The 14738-nt window shown below is 35.4% G+C and overlaps 1 protein-coding gene across 1 annotated transcript in view; it reads right to left on the reverse strand.

Moving 5' to 3' along the window:
- The window catches only part of LOC136025869 (biotinidase-like), a 36093-nt gene extending 21715 nt beyond the window's left edge, over positions 1-14378 (reverse strand). Inside the window, exons 1-2 of the mRNA XM_065701910.1 lie at positions 14245-14378; positions 11063-11185 (exon numbers count right to left, since the gene is read on the reverse strand). Coding sequence (XP_065557982.1) covers positions 11063-11185; positions 14245-14316 — 195 coding nt within the window. The 5' untranslated portion in view covers positions 14317-14378. The remainder of the gene's footprint in view (positions 1-11062; positions 11186-14244) is intronic.
- Positions 14379-14738: the final 360 nt, after the last annotated feature.

The raw sequence follows: 14738 nt of genomic DNA on the forward strand, positions 1-14738 counted from the left end.
TGTATTTTAACAGCGTGAAGAATAATATGTATCAATTTAAAGTTCCGTTCAGATAATTTCTTTGCGGGCCATAATTGTCTGATAGAATAATATTTTTAACGAGAATAATTCAAAATTGTGATAAAATGTTTTTAGAAAATCCTAAAATATCTATTATTGCTATTGTATCTGGCGAGAGTCATATGATAAAATAAGGACTATTGCACCAGATTTGAAATTAATACAGGGCTTTAATATTTTTAAAGTCATCAAAATGTCCAAAATGTCTTATCGGGAATAAACATATTTTAAATCGATTAAGGGAATATGGAAACATGTCAAAATATGTTTTTAAATCGTTTTCAGAAAATACTAGCACAGCAGTCGGGGGTGGTGATTTAATAGATATCAGAAGAAGGTGTCATAGTTATCAGATAGCAGCGCATCACTTATTAGTATGCAAAAGGGTAGCGGATTCTTTACATCACGTTTAAGTTCAAAATGGCTCAAGTTTTGAAACATGTTTATGAAAATATTAGCGAAGTGGGAAGTCTACATTCTCCCACCACACTTGCTTGAGTCGCTAGAGTTGAAAAGAAGTTAGCGACAGAGTATTGACAGAATGAACCCAGCTACACTGTTCATCAAAATGATAGAGTTCGCGGTAGTCATTATCAAAAAACAAAAGCCTTTTTCCATTGCGTATATTACAGACAGTTCTTTTGACTCTAGACGAGATTCAAAGACATCAAAAATGTTACGTATGAATCTATGTATATATTTATTGTTAACCCGTCAAAAAAAGTACACAGACGGAGTACATGAAATAAAATAAAAATAAAAGAAAAGAAAAAGTGACACTGCCAAAATAACTTATATACACCCACATATAAAAAAACAACATAAAAACGAATCTACATAAGTAAGGACTGCCATTCGTGTTCTAACGTAATCAGCTGTTTCTCATTATTGGTAATGGCCAATTGAATGGCGACGGGTGCGTAACTTATCCCAAATTGCTGAAGGATCATTATGTTTCTGGTCCGTTTTGGGAGCTGGAGTAGGAATGTGGCATAATGGAAATAGGTAGTGCGAATTTATATTTTATCCTTTCTCGTAATAACTTCTAAAATGGTTACGAATAAAGAATATTTGGCAAACACACAGAAGTAAATAGACGACCTAGTAGATGACGATTTAAACTAAGTTTAACAGAAACGGTACCAGCATAACTTGTTCCAATGTTCTTATTTATATGTTTTACTAGCAGCAAACAAGTAGATATCAAGCTATCATCTATTGGTAAACCAACTTACTTCTTGTACTTGTAGTTGTGGCGGGAATCAGGCATTTCCACCTCGCCCGGCATCGATGATCTTAGAGACCTTTTTGGACCATGTTGTTCGATCTTCTGCCAGCTGCTCTGCAAAAGCGAGCCCCTGTGTTGACCATCTGTGACCGAATTTTCTGAAACTCCCGATTGGTTCTAGATCTGACTTGGCCAGGTTCCACCAGTTCTGTCCTCCTTGGCGTTTCTTCCAGTAGCTAATAGGCTCAATTAGAAGTATTTGGCGAGGCATGTACTCTGGCGGTTTCCGTAATACATGGCCCAACCATTTCAAACGGCGTTCTTTAATAGTGAGCACAGCATCTCTCTGAATATTGCACATTCGACGTATATTAGCGTTGGAGATACGGTCACGTAGCTGTACTCTGAAAATTCTTCGCAGACAAGTATGCTCAAATACCTTAAGTCTATTCCCTTATTGTGAAGGCATAACATCATAGTTCCCAGTCTCATTGATTGGAGTTTGCTTATAATTTTTCAAGTTATATAGCAGCAATCCACTTTTACATAAATTAAAATCCGATACTTAAAAGACCGATATTATCATGTGATTTCTGTAACAGAGTAAATATTTCCTCCAAACGTGATAATATTCCGGCGATGTTTATGACGTCATTCGTAAAACCAATTAACGATATATCTTTACCTTTATAAATACAAATGGTTTAACTAACGCTTGGGCTCAGATTACACAATTATTAAACAAATCAGGAGAAGCGAGATACCCTTGTTTGATCCCTTTATGTACGTATACTGGCTTTGCAGTGATCCTATTCTTAAGCTTTGGTCTAACATTTAGACGATCATACAAGCTACAAGCTAGAAACTTGGATAACACATATGCTAACATCGATATTATATAGCTCAAAGAAGATTTGTGAATGAATGCTTGAATCAAATGTCCTTTTGGCATCATACTAACCTAAGGTGAAACTTTCTTCATTATTATGTGCATTAATCGGACTGTTCGCTAGTGCATTTGGGGCATGCTTGCAGCCTAGTTTAGGCTGAAAACCTAAGTAGTTGGGTGGTATTTTACATTTAGACTTTATTTCACTGATTATCAGAAGTTCAAACAGCTTAAAGATTACGGATGCAGCGTGATTGGTCTATAAGAGGACGGGTCATCCAGTGACTTCTTTTTTTTGAAAATGGGAGCAATAACACCTAAACAAAATAGATCAGGGTGACACCTTGATTTATCACAATCTGGTAAGCAATGGATAGATGTTCAAATAATAGATTACTGCCATGTAGAGGGTGCAGGGCACACAAGCTATTGAATTTTGAAGAATTGAAGAATCTTGAAGTGTTTATTTTTATTTTTTTTTACACTGAAACGCTACGTCAGAACTAGAGACTACAAAAACTATTGGGCTCCGGTTTTACGACACTATCGAGCCGAGTTGTAACACTACGGTTCTTAGACACATCGGGATGCTTGAGCTTGTCTGCAAAATACTGAGCCCCCTTGTCCTCACTGATTTGCCGATACCTTTTCATTACTTGTCTCCCGATGTTTAGAGAGCAGCTTTCATAATTGATTAGGGTTTTCTATGATCTTTTCCGCAGTTTTTTTGGAGATATAGTCGGTGAGTGGTGAGTTCTTTATTAAATTGCGTTTTTTGAGAAGGAAGATATTACTCACTATACCAGATTTTGGGCGATCACACTCGTTCTATAATTTAATCCAGAATTTTGGCACATCATTTGCTTTCACTAGTTCATTGTTCACATCTTTTCACATGGGTATTTACCCTAAGTCTTTTTTTTGGAGCGGCATCTTTTTCGACAGACCTTAAAGCATGGGATATTTGTCCTAAGTAGATATTGAGCGGGGATTTTCATTTCTTGAAGGATCTCATTGTAACTAGTTGTATATACTTCCTTGTCAACATTATCCCAATTGTTATATGATCTCCATTTGCCGTTGACTTTTTCACTGTGGGAGTTTGAAGTAGAGAGGAGAAAGGATATTAGTAAGTGGTTTGAATAGAGTCCTTCAGCACAAACTGAAACCATAATATTAATGCAATCTTGGGAGTATAATACCTTTTCCAGGTTCGTAACATTTTTGACAACGATTATTAACGAGTACGACCTGTCTTTTTGTAATTAATTGTAAGTAACTGGTATTACTCCCATCAAGAATTCACTTCTTGGCCTATGGTTATCTTCCAAATTACAGTTTAAATCACTAATTTTCATCACATGAAGACTAGCCATCCGCTGTTTCCCTGCCATTTTTTTTTGTTTCCCTGCTCGCTTCCCTGCCATTTTTTCTTAAATGCAAGAGTAAATTTTGCTCTGATCTTTCATCACCATAGTCGGTTGGGAGGTATAAATTGATAATTACAAAGCTGTTAATCTTGATCCCCTGACAGAAAGCATTTTGAGTAAAGAGCTGCGATGAAGAAGAGATGTTCTGACTCAGAATAACTACAAGACCTCCAGAAGGGTGACCTCGGGAATTAGATTTAGATGCAGGTTGGATGAAGTAATGTAGATTGGTAGACAATTTCAGATTTTTCGTCTTATTTTTTGTCAGGAAAGGCTCCTGTAGGCATTTTATATCCTATTTAGTTGCAGTATAAGACGTAAAGGGTACACAATCCAGCACTTTACCATTCATATTCCAAGAAAAGATACAGCGCATCGTTTTGTGGATTGAAGGGGACTAGTGGACCTACTTTGAGAGCAAGATGAATGGTAGAAGGTGTGTTTGTTGGATCTGCAGTTCAGCATTTACGAGGTAGCTTGCATGGGTTTTCCTTCGTGCTTACACGATCTAGGCTCCCAGAGACTCTAGACTTTTCTAAATTTAGTACAGTCATTGGCCAGATGTTATGCCTTATGGCAACGATAAAAATTATCGTCGTAAGAATTGAAATTTTTCAATTTCAAAAAGCTCTAGGCAGGTTTTAAGTGGTCGGGCAATAGCTTAGGGTAGATCGGTTTTCTGGAAAAGTACAATTTCTGAGCTTAGGTCTCACCACAGTGTGTTGCCTTTTTAAAATCTCAAATTAAGTGTGGTAGTCCTTCTTCACATACAGATTTGCTTAACTATGCCGATGTACTGGGGCTTCATGCCTTGCGTCTCGATTTTATGTTGTGATGACAATGCTTTTTCAACTGTTTCGGCAGAAGCAGAAGAATCGGTGATTAGCCTCCAGTCAGTTCGGTTACGTTTCAGTAACATAGAGTCGGTTTAAACTTGAGTCGGACCCAGGTTGTCGATAAAATAATTTCTAACACTAGGGGAGATCAGCAAAGCAGGGGGATTTTTCACAATGACAGAGTATAGGCCATAATTGTTTCTGATTTACTCTGTTGCACCTTGTACAGTGGCTTTTGGGAGAGCAAAGTTCTGAATATGATTGTAAAAATGAATGCTGAATAAATATGCTGAATGCTGACTAAAAACTGAATGAGGGAACCCAGGAACAAGGGAAGTGCAAGGACCCCCTCAACTGTTCTCCGCAGTCCATCCAAGTTTATTTTACTTGCAGTCAGTGTTTTAGTCGCTATACACTTGCCGTTCATTGCGTTCAAAGAGAGGTGATGAAGTTGCTAGAGCTCTTGAATCTATCTTTGAACAAGATTGTTAAGAAAAACAGTTCGGGATGGTGAATTAGTTAATCTACATGTAAAAAAGGTTTCGTTGAACTATAATACAATACTCTATCATATTCATAGCCTGATGAAGGTGGCATCGGATGAAAATTTGATAAAAACAATTCAAACTTAAATCTCAAGATAATGTACATTTAACTATACTGCTGCTTTTGTTCAACATTTACATAAAATTGTATTGATTTATAATCAATGTCTTCATTAATCTCTGTCCGATCATATCTATTTTGTAGTTCATCTCAATAGCAATACACTTGCCATGTATTAAACAATATTCCAATGAAGGGAAGGAAGTGAAAAAGAAGTGAAATTCAATGTCGGTGATACAGTTCGAGTCAATCGAACAAGAAACATTTTGAAAAGCGATATTACTTGTGCTCCACTGAACTTTTTAGTGTCAATAGTCTTGGACGCTAAACCTGCAACGTATCGTCTAAATAATATGAAAGATGAAGAGATTCTTGGCGGTTTTTATGAGTATGAACTTCAAAAAATTGACACCACTAAATGTGTCAAATTGAAGAGATATTAAAGAGTCGAACTCACAAGGCTAAGAGACAGTTGCTTGTTCGTTGGTTAGGACAAAACTCTTATTTTGATTCTTGGATTGCCACTGAAGATGTCCAAAGGGCCTATTAATTTATCTGTGATATTTACGTCCAATGTCTCTGATCCCCTCTATGATGACTAGAATAAAACAAGTGACTTTTGGACAAAACTATCTCCCACCATCAAATTCGAGGGAAGGCATGAATTTGCTCTTGTTGATTTTTTTCGCAAAAATAAGTATGCCATCCTGAGAAAGGATCATGCATATGATTTAAAAGTTAGACCGCGTGATTAGCCACTCGTTACCACGAAGCCGTCCTGGCTGAGTGGTTGGCCCGCTGACGTGGGAATTCTTTGTCCAATGGGCACGGGTTCAATCCCAATTGTGACCAGGTATTTAGTTTGGGATTGGGGGTCAATGGCGCGACTCTGTAAGCTCAGCCAGAGTCGACCCAGCTCTAAATGGGTACCTGGAGAAATCTGGGGAAGGTAAGCAGGAAGGGTGTTTGAAACCACAGGATCGTGGGCCCCCGACTCCCCATTGCACTTCCTGGCTGAAGGGTCGTGAAACGGAGATCAGCACCGCCAATTTGGACCTTAAGGGTCTAGTGCTGTCTTACTTACTTTTACTTACTTTATTTAAAGAATGGATCGAATCAATTAACTCGGGATACCCCTTCATCATATTACCATACAAAGAGTTTACAATCCTAAGATAAGTCCTGGACCTGCGATTGTAAATATTTCATCTAAAAAGCTTAGCTATGTTGAAGAAAAAGTCCTAGAACAAGGGCCAAAATTTTCGTTTTTACCGAAACAAGTTCCAGTTGCAGACTTGGTAGCATCTTTAGAATCCTCTCTCCACAAATGTAGTGCTCTTGTTTCAAACCCGATACAGTTAGATCTTGTTTAATTAACACTCTTTACAACACCTCATTAAAACTTCCTAATTCTCCCAATAACGCAATAGAAAAATCATATGACACAAAAGTTTTAAATAAACTCCGTAAAGATTTCTCAATAATAATCACTAAAGCCGATAAAAGCAACTCCATAGTAATTATGAATAAAACTGATTATGATGGTAAAATTCAGTCACATTTAAATGATACAACCACTTATGTTAAATCAACCCATGCCCAGACTGATCAATTTGCTCAAAAAGTAATAAAAGAATTAAAAACTTTGAAAGAAAATGGCAGAATCACTCCACAGTTGTACAATAAATTTCTCCCTCGTGGTGTTTTTTGCTCAAAGTTTTATGGATTACCAAAATTGCACAAACAAGGCATTCCTCTAAGACCCATTGTAGCTAGTACAAAATCACCTGCCTCAAACATTGGAAAATGGTTATGCACTGCATTTAAACCATTGCTTCACTCCCAAAAATCTTATATAAAAAATTCAGTTGATCTTGTAGAAAAATTGAAACAAATAGACATTTCTGAAAATTCCATATTAAGCAGCTTTGACATAGTTTCTATGTATACTAGTATTGATGTTTCAAAATCTGAACAATTATTACAAAATAAACTGGAAAACAATTACCGTCTAATCGAAGAGTCAGCAATAGGTCTAGACATTGATGTTCTCATGCATTTGGTTAAATTATGTAACAAATATTCCATGCACTTCCAGTTTCGAGATTCATATTACAAACAGGTAAGGGGCCTTCCTATGGGAGCACCTCTATCAGGCCTACTCGCAAATATTTTCGTCGAAAATCTTGAAATATTGGGCCCTAGATTCGTATTTTCTTAATCATGTGTTTTGGGGACGTTTCATGGACGACATAATTTCAGTTTAGAATTATGGCGAAAGTGAACTTAAAGGTTTTCTAGAACATTTAAATACTTACGATAGAAACCTGCAATTCACTCTAGAGACCGAAAGAGATGGAAAAATACCTTTTTTAGATGTATTGATAATACGCAGTGTGAATAAACTTGATTTTACGGTTTACAGAAAATCTACACATAATAATAGATACCTTCACTTCAAATCTAACCATCCTCCACAGGTTAAAAGAGGTGTAGTAATATCTCTTGTGGATAGAGTACTTAATATCTGTTCAGAGCCGTATGTTAAAAAAGAATTAAATTTTATTACAGACATACTTTTTGGCAACGGGTACCCAATTTCTCTCATAAATACTGTTATTGCTCAAAGATTAAAGATACATTCTTCTAAAGCCTTAAATCCCACACCAGTAAATGATTCTAATAAACCCACAAGCACGATTTACCTGCCTTATATTCCGAAAATTACTTCAAAACTGAAAAAAGTTTGTTTAAAGAACAATTTACGTGTTGTATTCACAAGTAATTTAAGTATAATGAATCTTGTCAATTCTGGTAAGGATAAAACCCCAATTACTCGTCTACGAGGGGTGTATCAAATACCATGTAGTTGTGGAAATTATCACATTGGTCGAACCCACCAAAATTTAGGAACAAGATTACAGCAACACAAAGAAAGTATTGAAAAAGCGTTAAAATCTAAAAGTAACTCCATATCTTTCGATTCAGCTTTAAGTAATCATATTTTTGAAAATCCAAACCATTATGTTCTATTTGACGAAACAATTCTAATTAGCAATGACCTAGGAATCAAACAAACTGTCCGTGAGGCAATCGAAATCAAACGAAACTTAAATAATAATACATCCCTAAATAGAGATTTGGGTGAATATACACTCAACCCTATGTACACAAAATTAATTATAGAAAATAGTCTAATTCAAAATAAAACAAAAATAGGAACGAACAAAAACAAGCCCAATATCAAAAGAACTATCAGATTAGCTGCAGAGAAGGCAAATATCGCAATAAGAAATCATTCCAATTATTAATAAATACAGTTAGTGAAATGAATGAACCTTTTTATCTTGTAAAATGTTAGCTTTTATCAGACAGTCTTGGCTGAATTTTTCCTTGAGTAATGATGCCAAGGCTATTTTAAAATAAAAAATGGATTTTCAACTGAGAACTTTTATTGTAAGTGTTTTATTGTTTTTTATTTTTTCTTTGCTGAAGACGGCCCTTAGATATAGGGCCGAAATATTCAAATAGGTTTTGTTGGTTCACTGTCTTGGGAAAAAAAGTCCTCATTATTCTCTCTTTTGTTGTTGTAAAAGAGTTTGATAGTATGAATGATTTGTGTTATGCATTCAATAAAAGATTTGCGATTGTAAAAATAGTGCCAATCAATTCAACAATTCAATGGAACAGGGCAAGATCTACATTAGCTCCCCCATTGATAATGAGAAGGATATTCTCAATAATAATCTGAGAGATGTTTTTTGTTTTAAACAAAATACAATCAGTGGTAGAAGCGCTGGAAGCACCAGTGGCATGGATTTTGTTATTTTTGCAGACTGTCCACCCGGATTCTCATCAGACATTTGTAAATTTATTTATACATCCTTTGTTGAGAGATTGTGAGCTGGTAATACCGATGTCCCCCTTTAACGTGTTTTCGAACGAAAAATCACTCACAAACACATTCACCACTACAATATAAATCACCTGCAATATATTAAAGTAGACACTTTATTATTGAAACTCTGTCAGTTAGCATTAAAAAGTTGAGTGGGCGATCCTTTAGCAATAACAAAATGTTTGGCTGTGATTACATGTCATTCTTGACCCATTCAGTAAGATTGCTAGTAGAAAAATACCTTTGTTTGTTCTGATATTAAATTCTATGTTGCAACTCTTAGACCAAGGCAATTACAGAGGTCGTTCTTCAATGTTCGGTTAAGGTCCTGGCAATTGGTTTGAAAAGTTGTTTCGCTCTGTATTGCCCCTTGCTAAAAAAGTTCCGCCCCGTTTGCCATGAATTTTGTGTCCTTTACACTAGATGATTTGGTATCTGAGAAGGATTTTAAAGAAAGCATTTCACGAAATCTCTGGTCCAGGATGCGATCTCTCGGCAAGCGATTAAAATCATCACAAAGTGGGAAAGGTTAAAAATGGTGAGAAACACCTCATCACTCATCAGTCTCTACTCTGGTCAGAAGTGAAAAATATTGCTGTTGTCAAAGAAGAAAGAACGGGGAAAATTTGTTAGTTCGACAAAGAATTTCTTATTCTATTAGGGCAGTATCTACCACATAAATAATATCCTCCTTCATATTTTCAACGCAGAAAATGTTGATGTGAATGTAAAACATGGTTACTACAAGCAATTTTATCAGTTCCTAAAGTTTTACAATTGCATAAATTTTTGTCAGGATAGTTGATTTAAAACGGTCTTGAGTGTTGGGTATCTATAACGTGCGAACAAAAAGTGGGCATGAGACTGAATAACAGAAATGAAGAAATAGAGCTCCATTTCTATTAATCTTTCATGGCTAAAAATAGCATAAAATAAGTACGATCATACAATAGTATGGGCTTACTAGCATCATGGATTGGCAACCATTAAGGTTCTTATAGCCTAGAAACTGCGACAAGCTTACCTATTGTTGGCGTAAGGGGTCTCTTTTTTGCCGTGAATTTGTATTTACATTTTAAGTATAATTAGGAAGTAAAAAAAGGAGAAATACGGTGAAGTTTAATATTAGATTAGTGAAAGTTCATTTCAATGCACTTCAAATGTACAAACTTCTGGTTTTTTCCATTTGATTTTAAGGGTGAAAAAATCACCTGTAAAAGTAATAAAAAGGGAATGTTTAAGCACAATTGTTTTGTGTGCTCATTCTATAGGCAGATAAATTCCACTCGCTTTAAAGTGAAACTTTTCAGAAAACTATATTTTGATATTATCTAGTTTAACTCAAAAGGACAATTATCTTCCAGCGTTTTCAGTAATAATTCCAATATTCGATATAAATTTCAATTAGACATATTAATTTAAATGGCACAATAGTCAAATTTAATACGGTATTCAAGAAATTTTGATCTACTGTTAAAATCAAAACTATTTTTATTAATAAAACCTATTTACGTTGAGAATCACATTTCTCTTTTTTTTTGCTACAAAGAATGTAAATCTTATGAATTTCAATACTTTGTTGAAATTCAAACACGAATCACAGCTTCAATAAAAAAAAGGATTTCTTTTACTGGTTCAAATTCCAGTTAAAAGTTTAGTTAGAAAATCAATTTTCTAGTGTAGCTGAAGATCATATTAGGTCAAACATGGTCAATCTGTTTCTACACCCCTCCCCATAAAAAAGCTATCATGAACCGCTTGAACATATAGGGGTATAATTATACATATAGTTAATTTTTACAATTCTGGAATGAGTTAAGCTGAATGTGAAGCAATTCGTTGAAGTTGTAACTAACACAAAAAACCAAAACAATATTTCGTCCGTTCCTTGTTTGTAGGCTGCTTTGAACAATAAAGTACAATAAATTCGTGAACATCACCCTCTCCCCCCCAGAAAAATAAAGTGGCACCTTCATTCTGTGTTTTTTGCTCTTTTTTCAAATAAACTTGTCGATTTTGTGAAGTATTGGCACCCTTGTCAAATCTACCCCTTCCTCAAGACTTAGCTCTATAGCACCTTTGGTTAGCTACAATACACCTGTTCAAACGAATTACCTGATCACTTATCAAGTTTACTATTTCTTCATACTGGTCCAGGTTTAAGCGAATTATTTCGACAGCTGTATTCGGTCCATATATTCCAACTGGGGCATATTCAACAACAGCGGCTTTGTATCCCTGAAAAAAATTATAGCAGCTTTAAGGAGCTACAAGCAAAAAGTTTTCCAAGAGAAGACGCTGCCTTTCAATTCAGTATTGAAACGAAAATATACTAATTAGGGGTAAAATTTCTTAATAAGACAGTGAAAAATAAAAAAGTAAGACTTTTTAGTACACAAGAAATTACATAAGTACGACCATTTCGGCTTCACACTTGGAAGCATTTATAAGCAGAAAGAAAAAATAACTAAAGAAAACAGAAAAAGAAAAACACAGCAAACACTATGCACAAAAAACTGGAAATGAAAAAAGTATCTTTCTGTGTAAATTTTCCTGGGAAAATTCACCCAAAATGTTCCTCCCCACTGAAAATTTTCCCCATGGAACCTCACTAGCCCCCCCTCCCTAACACAATTCTGGCTGAAAATTTTAAAGTGTTTGTACTTACAGTTAGTTACGAAAATAAATTTTGGGACAAGGAAAAGAAGATATTGAAATCCGTCGAAAATGGCTAGGAATCGAAATGAAAAGAACATCATTGGGATCACCTTAGTCAAGTTCCTTCAGCGATGTCTTACAGTTTCGTTTGAAATGATATTTTGAATGGAATTCTCAAAAAACCTATTCACTCTTTTTACACTCAAAGTTAACGCCTCAGACGCCTGTGCTCTAGCTGTCAGATCGAATCTTGGATAATGCCCTATTTTTCCATCTTATTTTAATTTTGTAACTTCTCTAGAAAATACATTTCTGCTAGTAGCACCATTGGTCGTATTTTTATTTCATGGCTTCAGCAGTAGTTATAGCCTAATAAAGAATAAATCACTGCTCTTTGTAAGAAGATTGAAGTCATTTTCTTATGATTAAGCTGGAACTCTAATTTGACGATGATTCTACCTTAAAAATATTTAATTGAAATTTTTTTTCGAAGGGGTATAGGTAAAAATAAGATTTTCTGGGGGTCATAACCTTTTTCTGTTGAGATGAAAAGGTTTTGAAAAGAATTAGCGATGGTAGCAATCATTATATTTGTAAATAAGGTAGCATGACCTACTTCCATCTACCCAAGATGGCATAATAGTTCCTCCAAGAATATATGATGAAAATATTGAAATAAACTTTTCGTTTTACTACTCCCATCTACCGAAGAGCCAAATATGTAAATTCATAAAAATAAAAAAAAACTGGAAGGGTACAGGGTGGGGGCTTTAAGATTTCTATTGTCCATTATTAAGTTCGATTTTGGGACTTGTTCTGGAAAAGTCCTTCAGATCAACGTAGAGGGTCGTCTAAAATCGTAGAGGGTCGTGTAAAATCCCTCCATTTAGAGAAATATTTTTTTTATATATTCTCTGAGGTCCTGACATGGCCATATCCAGGATTTTTTTAAAGAGAGTTAATTTTTTACAAAACAATTATAAAACTCCTAGAAAAGTTTTTATGCATTTTTATTACTTTTTTCACGAGTCAGGCAAACATTCTAGGGGAAAACGGTGGGCCAAACTCCTACCCCCCCCCTTGGGTACGACCTTGGGACCTGATATTCATAATGATCCTACTACTGCCTTATATAAAACGATATAGAATCCTATCACCCATTTAATTTTTTCATTTTCTAAGGGTACCAGAATTGGGAAACTCCTAGCTTAACTTTAGCTGTCTTTGGGTCCCAAAATTAGCCAAATACTACCCCGCTTCTAAATCACAGCGAACACACCCCTGGTACTGAAAACCAGATTTTAGCTAGAAATTATGATACTGAAAACCTACTATAATACAAAAAATACCCAATTGAAAATCACTAAATTCTTATTGGCTTCAAAGAAATTGAACAATTTTAATATTTTTGGTGAAAATATGGAAAATATGCTGCTTTCACTAGAGCTCAGGGAACTATCGAAATAAACGTTTTTGCTCGTTCTGAATTATAATTTCATTTTTTACTTTTATCTAGAAACCAGGGTGGCTCAATTCACGAAAATAAAGGGACAGGTTGTCCCTTTATTTGCACCAGTTATTGCACCAGTTCCTGTTTATTGCACCAGCGGTGCAATAAGCAGGGGGAGGGTGGGGAAACACCCCAAGTGGCCTTTAACAAGAAGTTGCAGGAAGAGGAGAGAAGAAGGGAAAAAGAGTGAAGAATTACCCGTAAAGTACACGGAAAGATCTCTTAAAGTGGTACCCTTAAAGTACCACGGAAGACCAAGCTTAATTTTGTGAAAACGTCAACACAATCGTTAGAAACGTTATAGTAGCGGCTTGAATTCAGAAATCCTCACATTCTGGAATCTTTAAGCTGTTTTGACAGTACTTTGTTGCAAAGAACTTCCACTGAGAAACTAAAACCACCTGCTATTCCTAATACACATTCCCAATACACGCTATTCCCAATATAGATTATTGTAATGCACCTAATCCTAACAACACAATTAGCCTGAGTGCGCTTTGTTTGAAAAAATCCAGAGTTAGCAGTTGATGGAAGGGAAGGAATGTCGAATCTTGACGATCTGAAGGATTTTGAACAATGGTCCATAAAAATATTAATAGCGATAGCTGCAACCTAGTAAAGAGCGAACCACGGTCCATTGTAATAGGAAGTTTTAAAAGGTGTTTTGAAGCAAAAACGGTCTAGTGAAAAACTATTGAAAATTAAAGTTTATTCAGGAATGGTAACTTTTAGTTCAGTTAGTCACCAACACTTCAAATCCCACACTCTATTCGACAAACTAATACAAACCAGTTCAGGCACCCCCCTCTCCCACACACAAACAGCTAACAAGACCTACCTTCCTCTATCACACAATCCCCTTTAGTATGGATCCTTTCTGTTTTGTGCCGTATCGACTCCTCAAATCCCAGCTGTCAAGATAGAAAAAGACACAAGTAGCATTCAAGGCCGACGATGGAGAACAAGCCTCCAAAATAAGGAGCCAACACTTACCAATCCAGGGGGAGGGACTCTGTTTCGCTCAATAAAGATATAAATTTCTTCAAATCTAGGAGAGCGGATAACTCGACCCTTCCCATATGGCACCATTGCTAAAACATATTTTTTTCAATTTTTAAAACAGACTCACCATATTGGAAGGCAAAAACATAAGTATCACATGTATAACCACCATTATATCCGCAAATTTTCTCCTAGACATATTTGAAAAGATTGGTGATAGAAGAGTGACGTTTGACTTATCTAATGGAATCTTGGCTAAAAGGCTATGTTTGATATTTATCATTGATTAAAACAGCACCATCTATTTGAAAATTTTAATGTATGATTAATTATGTTGGACAGGTTTTTCTGTTTAATAGTTTTACAAGAGCTTTATCTATTAATCTTTTTTAGACCTTGAACCTTTACATGAATGTATTATATACATGAACAGAAGAAAATCTAAAACAGGATTTCTGAAAATATTGACGTTTAAAACAATTGGCTTCTTTTTGGAAGAAGTATTTGAAGAAATATTGTCCAAAAAAGGTTTTCCAATGACAGCGATTGTTGCAACTTAGTAAAGAGTGAACGCATCGTACTCGGAAGTTGAAAAACGAATTTTGAAAAGAAAAAAATAGT

This window comes from Artemia franciscana, chromosome 1 (genome assembly GCF_032884065.1).
Source record: "Artemia franciscana chromosome 1, ASM3288406v1, whole genome shotgun sequence".
NCBI classification, from domain to species: domain Eukaryota; kingdom Metazoa; phylum Arthropoda; class Branchiopoda; order Anostraca; family Artemiidae; genus Artemia; species Artemia franciscana.